The sequence below is a fragment of the Aplidium turbinatum genome, chromosome 6 (genome assembly GCF_918807975.1).
Source record: "Aplidium turbinatum chromosome 6, kaAplTurb1.1, whole genome shotgun sequence".
Lineage (NCBI taxonomy): Eukaryota > Metazoa > Chordata > Ascidiacea > Aplousobranchia > Polyclinidae > Aplidium > Aplidium turbinatum.
The window spans coordinates 10450702-10466283 of record NC_137477.1 but is presented as its reverse complement, the minus strand read 5'-3'; the positions used below and the strand labels follow the sequence as shown (position 1 = coordinate 10466283).

General features: G+C 37.9%; 1 protein-coding gene across 1 annotated transcript; it reads right to left on the bottom strand.

Moving 5' to 3' along the window:
- Positions 1-904: 904 nt before the first annotated feature.
- Positions 905-14889, bottom strand: LOC145772357 (sodium- and chloride-dependent GABA transporter 2-like). Its single transcript, XM_082584237.1, has 12 exons — positions 14641-14889; positions 12852-12983; positions 11873-12131; positions 11262-11394; positions 10380-10514; positions 9888-9991; positions 4664-4757; positions 4237-4380; positions 3434-3571; positions 2812-3018; positions 1750-1923; positions 905-1062 (listed from the first exon to the last, which is right to left on the bottom strand). The coding sequence occupies exons 1-12, from the start codon at positions 14759-14761 to the stop codon at positions 985-987; spliced, it is 1719 nt and encodes a 572-aa protein (XP_082440363.1). The 5' UTR covers positions 14762-14889; the 3' UTR covers positions 905-984.
- Positions 14890-15582: the final 693 nt, after the last annotated feature.

Sequence of the window (15582 nt, the reverse complement as noted above, 5' to 3'; positions counted from 1 at the left end):
GTTGGATCCACTATCATATGCCTGGCAAACGCAGTTTTTCATGTCAAGGTACAGTTGGTCAAGCAAACATAATACACGCTTAGCCAAAGCAGCACTAGTTTTCAAGTTAAAACAACATAACAATGATCGACTTGTAAAATTGTAACTACCGTACACATTTCATTCAAAAGTTTGTTTACTTTTAGGTTGATAAATTTTTATTTTAGTAGTAAAAATGGGCCTCCCTCAAAAGTGACAAAACGAAAAACTACTCGTTTTTCCTTTACAATGTTATGCTAGGGGGGAAAGTAGCCCGACTTCCCCCCCCTCTCGGAGCCACTGGGTAACATAATCCTACTGGTCGCTTTAAAAGTTAGCCTACTTGTTTCTATAAGGTGTGAGGGATGCATCATCTGGTTCTGCGGTAATCCTCTGAGACACTGTACATGCAGAGTGCTGTATGAATGGCTTCCTCAAACGCAAGAAGATTAAAAAAGACCCACCGACTCCCCACCACAGGAAATAGGGTTAAAACAAACTTAAAGCAAACAAATCTGTTTTAGAAATTACTGAATGGAAACACTGGGCCAATCGTTTGATCACTATTTATGATGCAAACATAAGTTTTAAAAACAAACTGATTTCGAAAATAAAAAATTTACTTGATAATATGCACATGTCATTTTTTTTCAAATGTGCAATAGGCCTATTTTCTGGCTTAGTCATCTTACTTAGCCTTTAGGCACTCCTGATCTAGTGACCGAAAAGAATTTTTAAAACTGTTGAAATATCAGAACAAATCAGAAATCTAAATATTGAACATACAACCATTTTTTTCTCCTTTTTTGGATAGGCTAACACTGAAATATATAAACTGTAGCTTGAACTACATTGAACCATGTTGACGTGTATTGTTTTCGCTTAAGATGATCAGAAAAAAAATACAACTGAACTGAAATTTATCACTTTTATTATGGATTTAAACAGATGCAACGTCATTCTGCTTCAAAACTTGCTTCTGTTCACATCTGACCAGGTTTCTTCGAATTTCAAATGTTGAATTTCAACCATAGGACTGAGTATCTGCAACAATTGTATAAAAAACGCATATATTTGTTAAATTAGGTCATATTTGTATTTACATTTGTATGTACATTTGTATTTCATATTTGTTAAATTACATGCAAGAAACTGCAGAACGATACAATGATGTAAAAATTTCTTTGTGCAAGTAAATTGCTGTGCATGAAGTTGAAAAGATTTAACAAACATCAGTTAATAGATTTTAAATTAGAATTTTATTGAACTTTTTTCTTAAAATATCACAATAGCCTTCTGTAGGCTACACCGTCAGATTTATCATTCCTGTATATAGGCCTGGGCAATTCTTCTTTTTTATTTTTCATTAGTAGCATCCAACCCGTTGTACCAATTGACAAACTATTTGGTTTTCAGAAGAAAAAAACAAGCAACCAAGTAGGACACTTCATCAAATATCCTAGCTACTTTAAAAATAATTTGGAGATTGATATTTGATTGAACTAAAAGTAAAATTTTCTACAGGTATTAACAAAGCCATGAAGAGCAATTAGATATATACGAGATCAAGCTTAAAGGGGGGGGGGGGGAGAGTTGCCTCACAGCCCCTCTTCCTCTTTACGTACCGTACGCTACTGTGTGTGAAAGTAAACTACAGCCGCCACTGAACGGTTTTATTGTAGTGAAATATTTGCACATAATATTCAACCAAGTATGCAACATAGATGTTACCTCATTAGACTTATAGTATTTTGTTTTAACGAGATAATACAATGCATATCCTGGTATCCACACAAACCCAGCCATCGATATAATCCATCCAATGGCTATTGCCCATACGGGGTAAATGTAAGTTCGATTATAGACAAGAGGTTTGTAAAGAACAAGGCAATAAACGAATAAAACCTGCAACAAAACCCAGTGATTATATTGTTAGTCAAAACACAATAGTACTGGTAGCCTACCTACCGGTAAACTTAGCCTAATTATGCAGAATTTTTTTGAGACCTGGTTTTACCATATTCTTAAATTTGTTGACTTGAAATCCAAAAATGGCTCAGAAACATTTTTAAAACTCGCAAAAATTTGCATCAAAAACACTAAAGCACACCTCAATTTAATAAGCGCAAGCTTTTTTGAGCAACAACGCTCCACATATGATTCTTGGCTCTCTTAAGTGTTTGGTGTAGTTTGGGATACGGTATCGTAGGAGTCTCTTGAATAGATAGGATAGCCTATTCACGTCTCATTTTTTAGTATTGCTGCTTATTGATTTTGATTTTTATGCTCGGATTGCAAAAGCTTCTTTGAGAGCTCAATGATGGCGGTTTCGTATATTTGTGGAGGCTCTGAAGCACTGACACAGGCCCGGTCACGGAGATTGAAAGAGTGGAGTTTTTGATTGTTGAAGTGTTGTTGGCGGGGAATTATTCCATCCCCTAAATACGCTTGTGTTTCATTTCATTAAATCTAACCTTGACGGTTACTTTTGATAGACACAAATAACAATAAGCTAGAGAAATGTAGGTAACTCTTTGCTGTACAAGCACTAAGAGCAGATTAATTTTATCTCATCACCTCTGATAATGTTGTTCACTCGTTCGGTATACAATGCAGTAGCCTAAAAGTATATTTGTTTGTTCTTCTATAGGAAAATTCTATTCTTAGACTTTAACCACTTTTTAATTGTAGCGATTGTATTTGCTGTAGTTTTTAAATTAGCCTTGTGAAAGTAAAACTGTCGATCACTCTAAGTTTTCCTAGGTTCTTTTTTATTAGAAGAATTCTACATACCAGTGAAATGAACGGTATTACAAATTTCCAACAATATTTAAACCAGGGAAAGTATGGACGGTATCCCAGCATTTTGCAGAATTCCTCATAATATTTTTCTGAGCCATATAACCAAGTTATTGCTATGCACTCGCAGGCTATTCCAAAAAGCATAGACCAACTAGTACTTGAAAAGTTGTCAAGCAAATACACGTAATACATTCCACTCTAAAAAGAAAATATTTCTTTACTTAAATCTGAAACTGTTAAGTTTAAAATCACAAGCTTCTTAGTACAATTACGAAAAATACCACGGAGAATAACGGTTTTGGTATGATACACGCTTAGCTAAGCTACCGAAATTGATAAAATGTTTTTTGCTTCTACTAAAATATTGTGTGCTTGTTTCTCTTTATTTTATACCTATCAGATTTTAGGGAAAGCGTCAAATACGTAGGCTACGGAATGGTAAACTATTAGTCACTCTAAATTCGTAAAATGGTACTCAACAGTCAACAATCAGCAAGACTTTACCCTGTCGGTTGGTTCTTTTATTTTTAATCAAATATAATTTATAACAGACAACTTTACATACTTTCTGTAACGCAAAACTTGACCCAATAATATTTTTGTTTTACTTTACCTGCGTGACTGTAATAAGTCCAAGCAGCAAGAGTGAAATGCAAACTGCCAAATTCAACAAACTTTTCTTCCATCTTTTTTGAAAAAAGTTAGGGACAAGATCAACAATTGCAGCAACGAATGCTTCCACAGACACAAACTTTTAAAAAAAATATTAGAATTGTTAGTTTCTAAAATCATAATTTATTTATTAGGCTACATTCGCTTCATGATGCTGAGTGAATAAATTGTGAGTTCTCAAACAGCAAAATCCGTCATTTTTACCTTGATGTCTACAGACGTTGAATCGATGTAAAAATGACAGATATTGTTGTACGGGCTGTAACTTCCAGTTAAAACACGTGTTTGAAAAGAGTATGGTTTCATTTCCGCATCATTTCTGCAGCAAGCTTAGGTTACGCCTAAAACTTTAAAAATAAGCTCAACTTAAAAATTCGTGACCCGACCTTTCTTTAAAACTACAGCTAAAGCAAACACTAATTGTATGGTTGGCAAAAAATGGGAAAAACACAATCGCAAGCAAAAAGTACATTAACAAGCATACATCTTCAAGATTGATTTGATCTTTATTTTCAGACCGAGAAAGCTTCTTTAAGAGCTTAATCCTGGCAGTTTAGCAAGCATGTAGAGACTTTCAACCATTGACACAGGCCTAGCCATCGAGTTTGACAGCGCGAAGTTTGGAAATGAATGTTGCTCAAACGCACACCCGGAGAATCGAACTATGGCCACTTGATCTTTCGGCTTCTTTGTTCGTAAAATTAGGCGCTTAACCAACTGAAACATCGGGATGAACTAGCTTACCAATGAATCCAAACCAAGCATGAGAAACATTAGGAAGAATACAGCTGACCACAACTGAGGCAAAGGCATCATGCCTACAGCTTCGGGATAGGCTGTAAACGCCAAACCAGGTCCTGCTTCAGCAATATCTTTCACAGTTTTGTTCTGAAAACCAGTAAATGAGCGCATTGTGAGTTGTGGGGAAGTTATGGTAATAGTGATGACAAATCTTGAAAAAATATTACGTGCAGTTCTGCGCAGTGAGAAAAACGCTTTTTTTGTTTGAAAGAGCCTAAAAAGTTTATTGTTACCACGATACTTAGAATGATACGATATTCACAAACTGGATAAGATAGGGTAACCTACTCAAGAAATTAATAAGGCTTTGGTTTTGTCTTTAAAAGTATTAGTTTGTAATACAATCACAATACTCTACTCTTCTATATACCTGCTGTTTTGCCATAAAACCTAATGTAGAAAATACAGCAAACCCTGACAAAATACTCGCGCCACTATTGACACCCGACAGAATGAGACAATCCCTGCAACAAAACGTTTACAATGTTGAGGAGTAGAAGTATTTGTATAGAAAGGTTCATGAAGCAGGCTGATTTGAGGCATGAGTTAACATGACTTGTCATAGAAGTGAAATAAAATGTGATATTTTAACATCAATTGGCAGAACAAAGTATAGGCTACTATGGAAAGATTCTAAAAATAGAACTAGAAGATAAGAATCAAACCTATTTACCAACAATTTTATCAATTGAGTTTTACATCAGTTCATAATAATTCTATTGAATTATTTAATTTAGACTTTTGATTGATCGGTTATCAGAGTCTTTTTCTTCCGATTAAAAAAACACTTTAAATTCTTAATCCTGAAAGTTTCATATTATGCTTATACTGTATGTAAACATAGAAAATTCAAACCAGTGATAATAGGAATTTGACAGAGTTTGTTCGGAGAAGTGTTGTTGCTTATAAACAATCATTTAGCTTATAAACAAATTACAGTAGGCTATTAGGATGGACGTTTGGTCTCTATTTCTATTTTTTGTTTTGTTTGGTCTAGTGTTTCTTATATTTATTCGAAAATAGAAACATCTTCGTAAAAAGTTGAGTTTTAAAAAACTTTGTTTCCGAATTAGGCTGATACCAGTTTTTAAGGGAAAAGCTTTCCAGAAACAATATACAGTATTGCAATTGTTCTTGACATTTTTATATAGCAGGCTTATGATAGCTTACTGGGCCTGAAGTTTTATTGCTAATGACCACTTTAAACAATTATGCTTTATAACTCGGTCAAAATGTAAATTGCCGGTAAGCTGCTTGATGTTGTGGTAGACTATCGCGGTGACGACGACGTCGCTATAATAACATCTAGATTCTAGACCAGTGGTTCCCAACCTGGGGTTCACGGACCCCTTGGGGGTCCGTGAGAAAGCATTTGGGGGTCCGTGATTACCTTGATAAATTTTGGAAAAAAAAATTGTTCTATATGCACGGATAGAGCACCAGCTATGCTCGGGAACAAATCAAGATTTGCTGCTTTAGTAAAAAACAAAGCTCCTCGAGTGGTTGTTACCCATTGCTTCTTGCACAGGTACGCCTTAGCAGCAAAAACTTTACCAGCAAGTCTCAAAGAAATTCTGACGAATTGCGTGAAAGTTGTTAATTTCATCAAAAGCAGAGCTGTAAACCACCGTACTTTTAACGGAATGGCCCGATTCGGTGAGTCCGATTCGGTGAGTCCGATTCGGTGAGTCCGATTCGGTGAGAGCCTTTTTCGGTGAGAGCCTTTTTCGGTGAGAGCCCTATTCGGTGAGTTTTTTTTTTTTAAATTATTGCGCGCCGTAGCCTAATTATCATTGCCGTTATAGGGTTAGGGGATAGGGGTTAGGGGATAGAGGTTAGGGGGTTTTTGGGGTTGGGGTGGGTTTTTGGGGTTTGGGGGTTTTGGGGGTTTGGGGGTTTGGGGGTTTTGGTGTTGGGGGTTTTTGGGGTTGGGGGTTTGGGGTTAGGGGTTTGCGGTTTTGGGGCTTTTTTTGGGGTTTGGGGGTTTTGGGGGTTAGGGGTTTGCGGTTTTGGGGTTGGGGGTTAGGGGGTTGGGGTTTTTTGGGGTTTGGGGGTTTTGGGGGTTTTGGGGGACTTGGGGGTTTTGGGGTTTGGGGGTTTTGGGGGTTTGGGGGCTTGGGGGTTTTGGGGTTGGGGGTTTTTGGGGTTTGGGGTTAGGGGTTTGCGGTTTTGGGGTTGGGGGTTAGGGGGTTGGGGGTTAGGGGGTTGGGGGTTTTTGGGGTTGGGGTTTTTTGGGGTTTGGGGGTTTTGGGGGTTTGGGGGTTTTGGGGCTTTGGGGGTTTTGGGGGTTTGGGGTTTTGGGGTTGGAGGTTTTTGGGTTTGGGGGTTTTTGGGGGTTTGGGGGTTTTGGGGTTTGGGGCTTTGGGGGTTTTGGGGGTTTGGGGGTTTTGGGGTTGGAGGTTTTTGGGTTTGGGGGTTTTTGGGGGTTTGGGGGTTTTGGGGGGTTTGGGGGGTTTGGGGGGTTTGGGGGTTTGGGGGGTTTGGGGGGGTTTGGGGTTTTAATTAGGCTACGGTACCCGATAATTTTCAAACAAAAATTCAAAAAAAAAACACAAAAACCCCCAACCCCAAAAACCCCCTAACCCCTATCCCCTAACCCCTATCCCCTAACCCTATAACGGCAATGATAATTAGGCTACGGCGCGCAATAATTAAAAAAAAATAACTCACCGAATAGGGCTCTCACCGAAAAAGGCTCTCTCCGAATCGGACTCACCGAATCGGACTCACCGAATCGGACTCACCGAATAGTAGCAGACCCACTTTTAAAGCGCTCTGTCAAGAAGTAAGAGTTATTACGCATTGAATTTCATTCAAAAACTGTGGAAGAAATTTGGTGCTCACAACTGCAAACCTACCCATTCTTGGCAAAGCAAGCTATTGTTATTTTGTTCAGGGGCGCCGGAACGATTTTTGACTGGGGGGGCAAGATTACAAAAAAAGGGCACTTTTGTTTACTAAATGGCCAATTTTTTTCAAGTTTTAAGATAAGATATAGCGACAACGCTAATCTATCAGCTCACTATGTATTGAGTAGGCTAATAATAGCCTACAAGTGTCTGGTATACAAAGAAGGGCATCATGCTATGTTATAATGATGTAACCTACTGTCAAGCTTTAAAGCAGCCTGCGGCCATGGCCGCTAAGTAGTGCTTGAATGACCGCCGGTGCTACCTCCTCAATCGGCCAAGTTTGGCCACCGGTCTCTTCTAGCCAATTATTTAATTTCGCAATAGAATGATCGTGGATTAACTGTCGAAAATATGTAGTATCAAAGAGTGACGCAAAATTCTGGAACGAAGAAGCTTCAAGAGCAAGCGGGGCTGGTTCGACTCTAGGGGTGTGCGCTTGAGCAACGCACGTTAAGGACTGCTCTCCATTCAGCGGCATCTAATGGATGGAATAGTTCCCCGGCAACAAGACTTCAACAATCGGAAACTTCACTCTGTCAATCTCGGTAACCGGGTCTGCGACAGTGATTCAAAGCCTCTACAAGTATGCGAAACTGCCATGATTAAGCTCTGCAAGAAGCTTTCCCAGTCTGAGGATAAAGATTCAATCAATCAATTAGGTCAGCGCGTCATAATCGCTACTGTTGCATTGTGCGGGAATATTAATATTTGTTATTGATGGAATATATCCATCTGCGATCACCAGCGCTGTAAGTCTTGTTTGTAATTCCCGACGATTATTTTAACAAAGTCTTAATCCGAAGTGCTAATTTACATCGGCTGGCAATATTGTCGTTTTTATGTCGATTCGATGTTGTCGGACATTAAAAAGGAGAACTAGGTTAGTTGGCATCCGAGGGGAAAACATTTTTTGATCATATTTTTGCAAAAATTATGCTTCTTTTAGTAATGTTCTTCACATCATTGAAATACTTATTTTATTACCTTGCCGTCATCGTCAACACATGTCCAACGTTATTTTTCGTTGCTAAACAGAATTCTAGGGGAGTGGCGAACTTCTTTAAAATCAGCCACATTGGAGACACTCATGCGAGTGTCGTTAGATGGTCCCGCAGTACTGGATTACAATCCCGATAAAGCAGTTATTGTGTGGTGCAACGATTCTATTGTAGGACGTCACCCAGGCCCAGACTTCAACAACGCTAAGTGATCATTTTTGCATTGTTTCAAGTTTAATTCTATTTACTTGTGCTGTCGTTATTTTTATTTTGTATTTTGGCCTCCAAGCACGCAGATTTGGCCGCCGAGAAGGAGCTCCCGGTAGGCCACGATGGTTGCCGAAAAAAAAACGAGTTTTAAGTCCTGTCCTGTGTTGCAAAATTTTGTGCCGTATATATATATATATATCATTTTGAGGCAAAAATGAAAGATTATAATTAGGCTAAAAGCGAATAGCAGAAATTGTTATATTGCAAAATGTGCAGTAGCTTACATGAATTTAAAAGGGCTCCATTGCCCCCCCTGCCCCTCCATCTGCAGAAAAGTTGAGGGCAGGGGGGGCGGCCGCCCTCCCTGCCCCCCCGCTTCCGGCGACCCTGATTTTGTTACGATTCATAACCACTTTCCTTTGCGAGGCAGGATTCTCAGCTCTTGTTACAATAAAAACTAAACATCGAAATCGCCTGGACGTTGAAAATGGCATGCGTGTTGCATTGTCAAAAACTCAAGCACAGTTCAGTCGTTTAGTTCAGGAAAGGCAACAACAGCCCTCTCATTAAATTTGCTTACGGTACGTTGAAAAAGTTTCGACATGGCACTTTGGGTCACCTTAATATTCAAATACTGCTGACATTTCTTGAACAATTCATTCATTTTCTTATTTAAGCAACTGTTCAGTGTTTAACCTGATATTTGCCGCAGGAGTCATAACGGCAATGCGATATGACACAGTTGAGTAGCATAATTATTACAATAGTATGTTAATTGAGTTCAGGCAAAATGTAGGTAGGGGTCGCAAAATTAATAATTTGTCTAAAGGGGTCCTTGACAACAAAAAGGTTGGGAACCACTGTTCTAGACGAAGAAGCCTGTTTGACGTGCAAAATAAGTCTAGCGTTTGACTTCCAGTCCAGATGCTACTATAGCGATGTTAACATGGGCTATATCCAAAGGGAGGTGAGGGGGGTGATCACCCTCCCACTCATTGAAGTTGAAATGACTATGATAATTTTAACCCACCCAAAATCACCCCCCCCGAATTCTAAAAGTGGATAGAGCCCCTGGATGTTAACACCTATTGGACCTTTGCGTTTTCGGTATGAAATTGCTGCTTAGGCTACCTAACAATTGTGAAAATGTTAGAAGAAATTAATCCAATAGGCCAATATACTCAAACCTGGAATCCATGGATGGCTAAAAGCTCCGTGAAAATTGTCAAGGAGTTTCATTGAATTTATATCATGCAAAACAGCAAAAGTTTTTAGTTTTACACACGACAAATCTTCAAAGTTTAGAGATCCGTAGCTGATAGAATAATTGATCCTTCAAGAATAATCAGTGACTATACAAATGCTACCAACCACTGTAGGCCTATGCCGTTGATTGCCAGGTTCAATATCTTCTCGAACAGGCTGTAGAGTTTTTTTTTAAACTGATGTAATGACGAAACAATGTGTAGCTCACCTGAAAAAGTTGTGATGCTTTTTATTGAAGCTTCCCAATGCAATCATGGCTCCTGAGCCTAGCGAGAGAGAAAATAGGTTTTGCAAAGCCGCGTCTTTCCATACCTATGAAGAAAATAGTTTCAATTTGTTGTTTCAATTAACCATTTGCAAGAAACATAGGCTACATAGAATTTGCTGGAAGTAGCCTATAAATTGAGTTTTCAGAATCAGAAAATTATAATTTTAAATGTCATCTGTCGGATTGTTGCCTATAGCTTTTCATTGTTTGTCATGTTTTATTTTACGCACATAGGGACAACATTCGGTACACTGCAATTACAGCAAAAAGTCATACAGTCGTCGAGTCAGCTACTCCTATTATTTTGGTGTTTTTCATTGTCTAAAATCTGCCACAATGCAACTAATGACATTGTCAGTGAACAGTGATAAGTAATTTTGAAGCACGAAAAAGCTGCCAAATTTTTGAAGTTTAGAAAAGTAAAATACCAACCTGAGGCCGAAGCAGATATTTCATGTTGGGTTTCAGAAAGTATTTGATGCCATCAATAGCGCCATCTAATGTGAGTCCGTGTATGATAAGCGCAATGAGAAGAATTATTGGAAGAGGTGCAGTGACATATGTGACCTGTAAATATGTACAGCAGTTGATAGAAAAACGTTTTTTGGCGTTACAGGGATTGAGGAACGACGCAGCACGTACAGCGCTTGATTTCCAAAGTGGTTACGCGCTCGGCTCAAGACCACGTGGGCCGTGGCGCTGGTTCGACTCTCGGGATGTGCGTTTGAGCAACGTACTTTCAGGACTGCTCTCCATTCAGCGGCACCTAGTGAATGGAATAATTCTCCGGCAACAACACTTCAACAATCGGAAAACTTCACTCTGTCAATCTCGATAACCGGCTCTGCGTTAAGAGCCTCTACAAGTATGCGAAACTACCAGGAATAACCTATCAAGGCTTTGTAAGTCCGAAGATAAAGATTCAAAACCAAACCAAGCTTAAGCTGGGTGTTGAAAAAAAAACACCGTTTAGCTCTATCTACGGGACAGTTAGTTAGGTAGGGGTAGTTTATAAAAAGAAAGGCTGCAGGGAAAAAAAAACTAGCCATTTGTTCTTGTAAGTGTCATAAGCTGGGTACAATGACAACCTTGTATTCTCTTTCCCAGAAGCTAAGTATGAGATGATAGGTAGCCTACAGTCTGAAACGGAGCACCATGTTTTGAAATTTTTGAGTAGGATTTTTAAGTTTAAAATTGAACAGAAATAATTCAACACTGCACCTAACACTGTACAACACAACTAACAACAACAACACTAGCCTAGTAACACACAACACTATATCTAACTTTTATTACAAAACTGGTTAGGCTTGCCTTGCTCGTCCAGTTTATTCCTCGAAACATACAAAGAAAGGCAATCGCCCAAGTGATCACCAGACATATGAGAATCTCTGTCTGAAAACGTCCAGTCTCAGTCAGTCCAGAAGATATGTTCAACACAGATCGTCTAAAAACGATTTTTTAGAATCAATATGTGATTTTAAATTTTTTTAGAACTAAAACGTAGCCTACTGTAGTTGGTTGAATGAAACAATAATCGTACCTGACTGAAATAATAATCGCTTATTTTGTATTTCTCTGTAGCCTAAGTGGCTATGTATTTAACTTATCTATACATATTTATAATATTTATGGTGTCAGCCAAATATTATAATGCCCCTGCCCAACTTTTTTTACTGCTTTAGATTGAAAAGAAGGACCTTTTGCTTAAAGTTAATGTTAGAACTTGGAATGTGCCAAACAAACTATGTTTTTTTTATGTCTAATTTCTGGTTTTGTCCTGTTTCCAATCATTCTGGTCACGTAAAGTGTCTGTTCATTAGCAAAGTTGGCTGTAAATGTCTGGACATCTTTTTTGTCTATACTTTTACTTGCCAATGCCGTGTAGAAAGTTAGTAGCCTATATTTAGTCAAAAGTTACTTACTGCCAAAATTCAACAGCGGACGAGGAAAGGGTTTTGTTAGCAGTAGTTCCATTTTGCAATGCTGGCGACAAAATTGCAGTTTCATTGTCGACAAAAGAATGAGACACAAAGCAGTTTTCTGTGTTCCAAGAATTACCGCAAGTCATCCAAGGAAGGACAGCAGAAAAACTCCCATAAAGAAAACGGATTGCCCATGCAAGAATTGTAGCATAAGTGATGTTGGAAACAAATGCGTAATACGTTACTGCATATCCCACACCTTTAAACAGTGCAAAATAAAGGTATTTTTATAACTTGAACTTTTTCATGTACTGAGTAGAGTTTGAACACATATATGCCAAGTATAGGTGTTACGGACAATTTTCACCAAATCAAACGTCATATAAAAACCGTTATGGTCTACTTAACCTAGCTGGCATCTTACGTCATGGAAATTGCTAGAAAATGTCCAAATATTGCACCATCGTTCGTAAGACCTGATGAAACATTGCATCACCACCTTTGAACACCTGTTTGAATTGCGTGACAATGTCTTTCATTATTGCGTCACAGTTACTGTTTACGTGAGTTTGAGATATCGCAAATTATTCTAGTCATTCGTAAAATGGTTGCTTGAAAGTTGGAGGCATATTTAACTGTTTGCTTAGTGCTTGCCAGCTGGATAAAATTTCTGTCTTTTATCCAAGTAATCTGTTCTGTAGTGACAAGTTTTTAGTGGTGTATCGCGTTGCACCTCATTTTCGATAGCCGCGGGCTAATTTTACAGAAATACACTTTTTGAATAGACGTTTCAAAGGAGTGTTTCTTTTTCGGTCATTACATACAGACGAACGGATCCACGAATCTTATGTTACAATTTTCCCACGAAGAGATTATGGTTTACCGCTGTGACCAATAGGCTACAATAACTGTCATCCAGTATTCTTGAAAGAAAAAGCGCACGTTTGGCTAAAAATAGGTTAGTGTGGCTAAAAGTTACCTCTCATCACTGGAACAATCGACCAGGCTTTTGTAGCTGATTTGGTTGTGAGTTGGCCAAGCGAAGTTTGTAGAATCAAATGAGGAAGAGCAATGAAGAAAAGAGTCACAAAATATGGGATCATAAAAGCTCCTGGAAAATTTTTCTTTTTTAAAGAAGTAACAAAAAGTGATATATTGCAGCAGTCTAAAATACTGTAAACAAGTCTACGAAATTAGGTTTCTTTCCAAAAATCCGGAGTTAGTGAAAATTTATGCCCCTACCACACGTTAGATTTTATCGTATGAACATCATGTAGCATTAACTCAAGCGTAAAACCATGGATTACACTGTCAATGCAGCCTACAGTCCAAAAATAGTATTTGCGATAAAATAACATCTGGTTTATGAAATTTAGGCTACTGGTGGTTTGAAAAAGAAAATATAATAAAACAAAAAGGGTTTTAAACCAGGTAAATTATCTACAATACTATGAAACCATTTGCAAAACTTCCTCAATGATTTGAAGCTATTCAGCAACGTATTGTTTCGGCTTTGGCTTTAAATGGCTTTTCTGTGTTGTAAGCTTGATGGAAACATGTTGCGTAATGAAGGAAAAAGGAAACAAAGTCGTCTTTGTAAAGTTTGTCGTATAATTAGGGTAAGCTTTTGTAAGTTTAAACCTTTTTACAGCTTCGAAAACAGGGCTTCTTGAAATTTCTGAGCTGCGCGCCCCATGGAAGTCATTTACGAAACTTTGTGCCCTCTTTTCTCGTTTAAGCTTTAAATTAAAGTCAAACTACAACAATTTTGCATGTTTTGGATCCATCAAAAACATGAATCAAAAGCTTGTGGATCACAATCTACTTTTTCTCGCATCAATGAGAATTAAGGATGTAGCCTATAGCAGTTTAATTCATGCCTTAGTTGTTGAAGACAATGCACATCGCATGTCAGGTTCACAGTTAGGTTTGTTCCAAGCTTGTGTTATCTGCAGAAAAGCCTCTTTCACCCAAAATAAAGTCACAAGCAACCATTGTTACCGAACAATAAACTAAACAACAACCCCAAGAATGAGCGCCAGGAATTAGGCTATACAGACAAAACTAGGTCACGTTACTAGTCAATAATGTCTCGAACATTTTTGTACACGACCGTAGCCTACAATACAACAGCATACTCAGTGGCGTGGACAGGGAGGTCTAGGTAGTAGGCTACTTTTGGACCCGGGCCCGGATTTAAAAAATTCCCCGCGACTTTAAACATTATTAAGATTTTAATATAGGCCTAATCAGATCTAAAGGAATTGCCATCAGAGGTTAAAACAGCCACTTCAGCCGTCAGATGGTAAAGTACCGGGCCCCCTTCTGGGTACCGGGTCCACTTCAGTTTTTGGTGGTAAAATAGCCACTTCAGCCACCAATCCGGTTGGAATAAACTTGCATTTGGATCATCTTAAACTAAATAATACTGTAGTAACTTAAAAAAAAGGCGATTGAAAAAATATCCCAGCCAAACTTTGGCCTAGGGCCTACTCCAGCATTTAAATGCAGTGTGATGCGAAGCTTCAGCAGCGTATGCTTATGCTGGTAGTTGTAATATGAATGATCACCAGTTTTCTACGGAGAAGGTTTTGAAACATTTGGCATTGTGGTCTATGTGAATAAATTAACCTACATGAACAATGTGATTTAAAATGCTTGTGCATAAAAGCAAATTACCAGAAAAAATGAGAACAATTTTCTCATTCTTTTGCTGAAACAAAAACTTGCCATCGATATGGTGAAATATGTCTGGTAAATTTACTTACCTCCTCCATTTTTATAACACATGTATGGAAATCGCCAAACGTTTCCAAGTCCAACCGCTGAGCCGGCAGTAACAAACAGAAAATCAAAATTGTTTTTCCATTGATCTCGAGACTGTTTCATTTGTTTAGTTGATGATGACAGGCAAAGAAATGCTTAGTGTATATTCTACAATCGATTTCCTTTTAGATCGTTGCAATAATAAATAAACAAATAGGAGGCCCAATCTTTTTTCATGTTTATTCATAGGCTTATTAACCTACATAATTAAATTACTAACTCTAAAATCTATCCCTTCAAAAAGATTACTTGTGTGTTATCATGACTATTTCAGTCATCTTGAAGTAAAAGGTTGGAAAAATTTAAGTATTGGAAATATGGTGCTTCAATAAGAACGTAGCTTTTAGCAATGTTGGCAAGAAAGACTAACATAGAAGTTTTGTGGGCCTACTAAGTAAACCAAACTGGATTTCTATTGAAAATATTACACCAAACAATACAAGTTATTAGTTACGGTGCGTTGAAGTGAGTTATTGAAGCAAAAGTAATGGCCAATTGTTTTGATGAACGTTTTTAGAACAAAAGTATTCGTACAATCTTAGTCAGAACTATTTGATGGCAACACAATCGCATGTAATCTTGTCTGACTTAAATCTTGAAATGGAAACTTTGTGTGACTGAACGTAGCCTAATTGCTGTAACATAAACTGGGAGAAAAACAAAAAAAATGATGGTAGATGATAAAAAACAAAAAAACAGATGGTATCGATGCTTCATACCAGTACTAAAAATTTTAACTATCCCTTTCATCTGTTTTTTATTCCGGAATTGCAAACTTTATCTTCTGTATTTTTAAACTCTCGGTCTTGTCACTAGGGCAAAGGTTTTATCGACGAAAATGTTTCAAATTGACGTAGAATTATTAGAACAAAATTTCGTTTATT

Coding starts and splice junctions, on each gene's coding strand:
- LOC145772357 (XM_082584237.1), bottom strand. CDS start 14,761: ATGAAACAGTCTCGAGATCAATGGAAAAACAATTTTGATTTTCTGTTT. Junction 11,395..11,872: donor TCCGCTGTTGAATTTTGGCA/GTAAGTAACTTT, acceptor AATCGTTTTTAG/ACGATCTGTGTTGAACATAT. Junction 3,572..4,236: donor TGCTTGGTTTGGATTCATTG/GTAAGCTAGTTC, acceptor TTTTTTTAAAAG/TTTGTGTCTGTGGAAGCATT.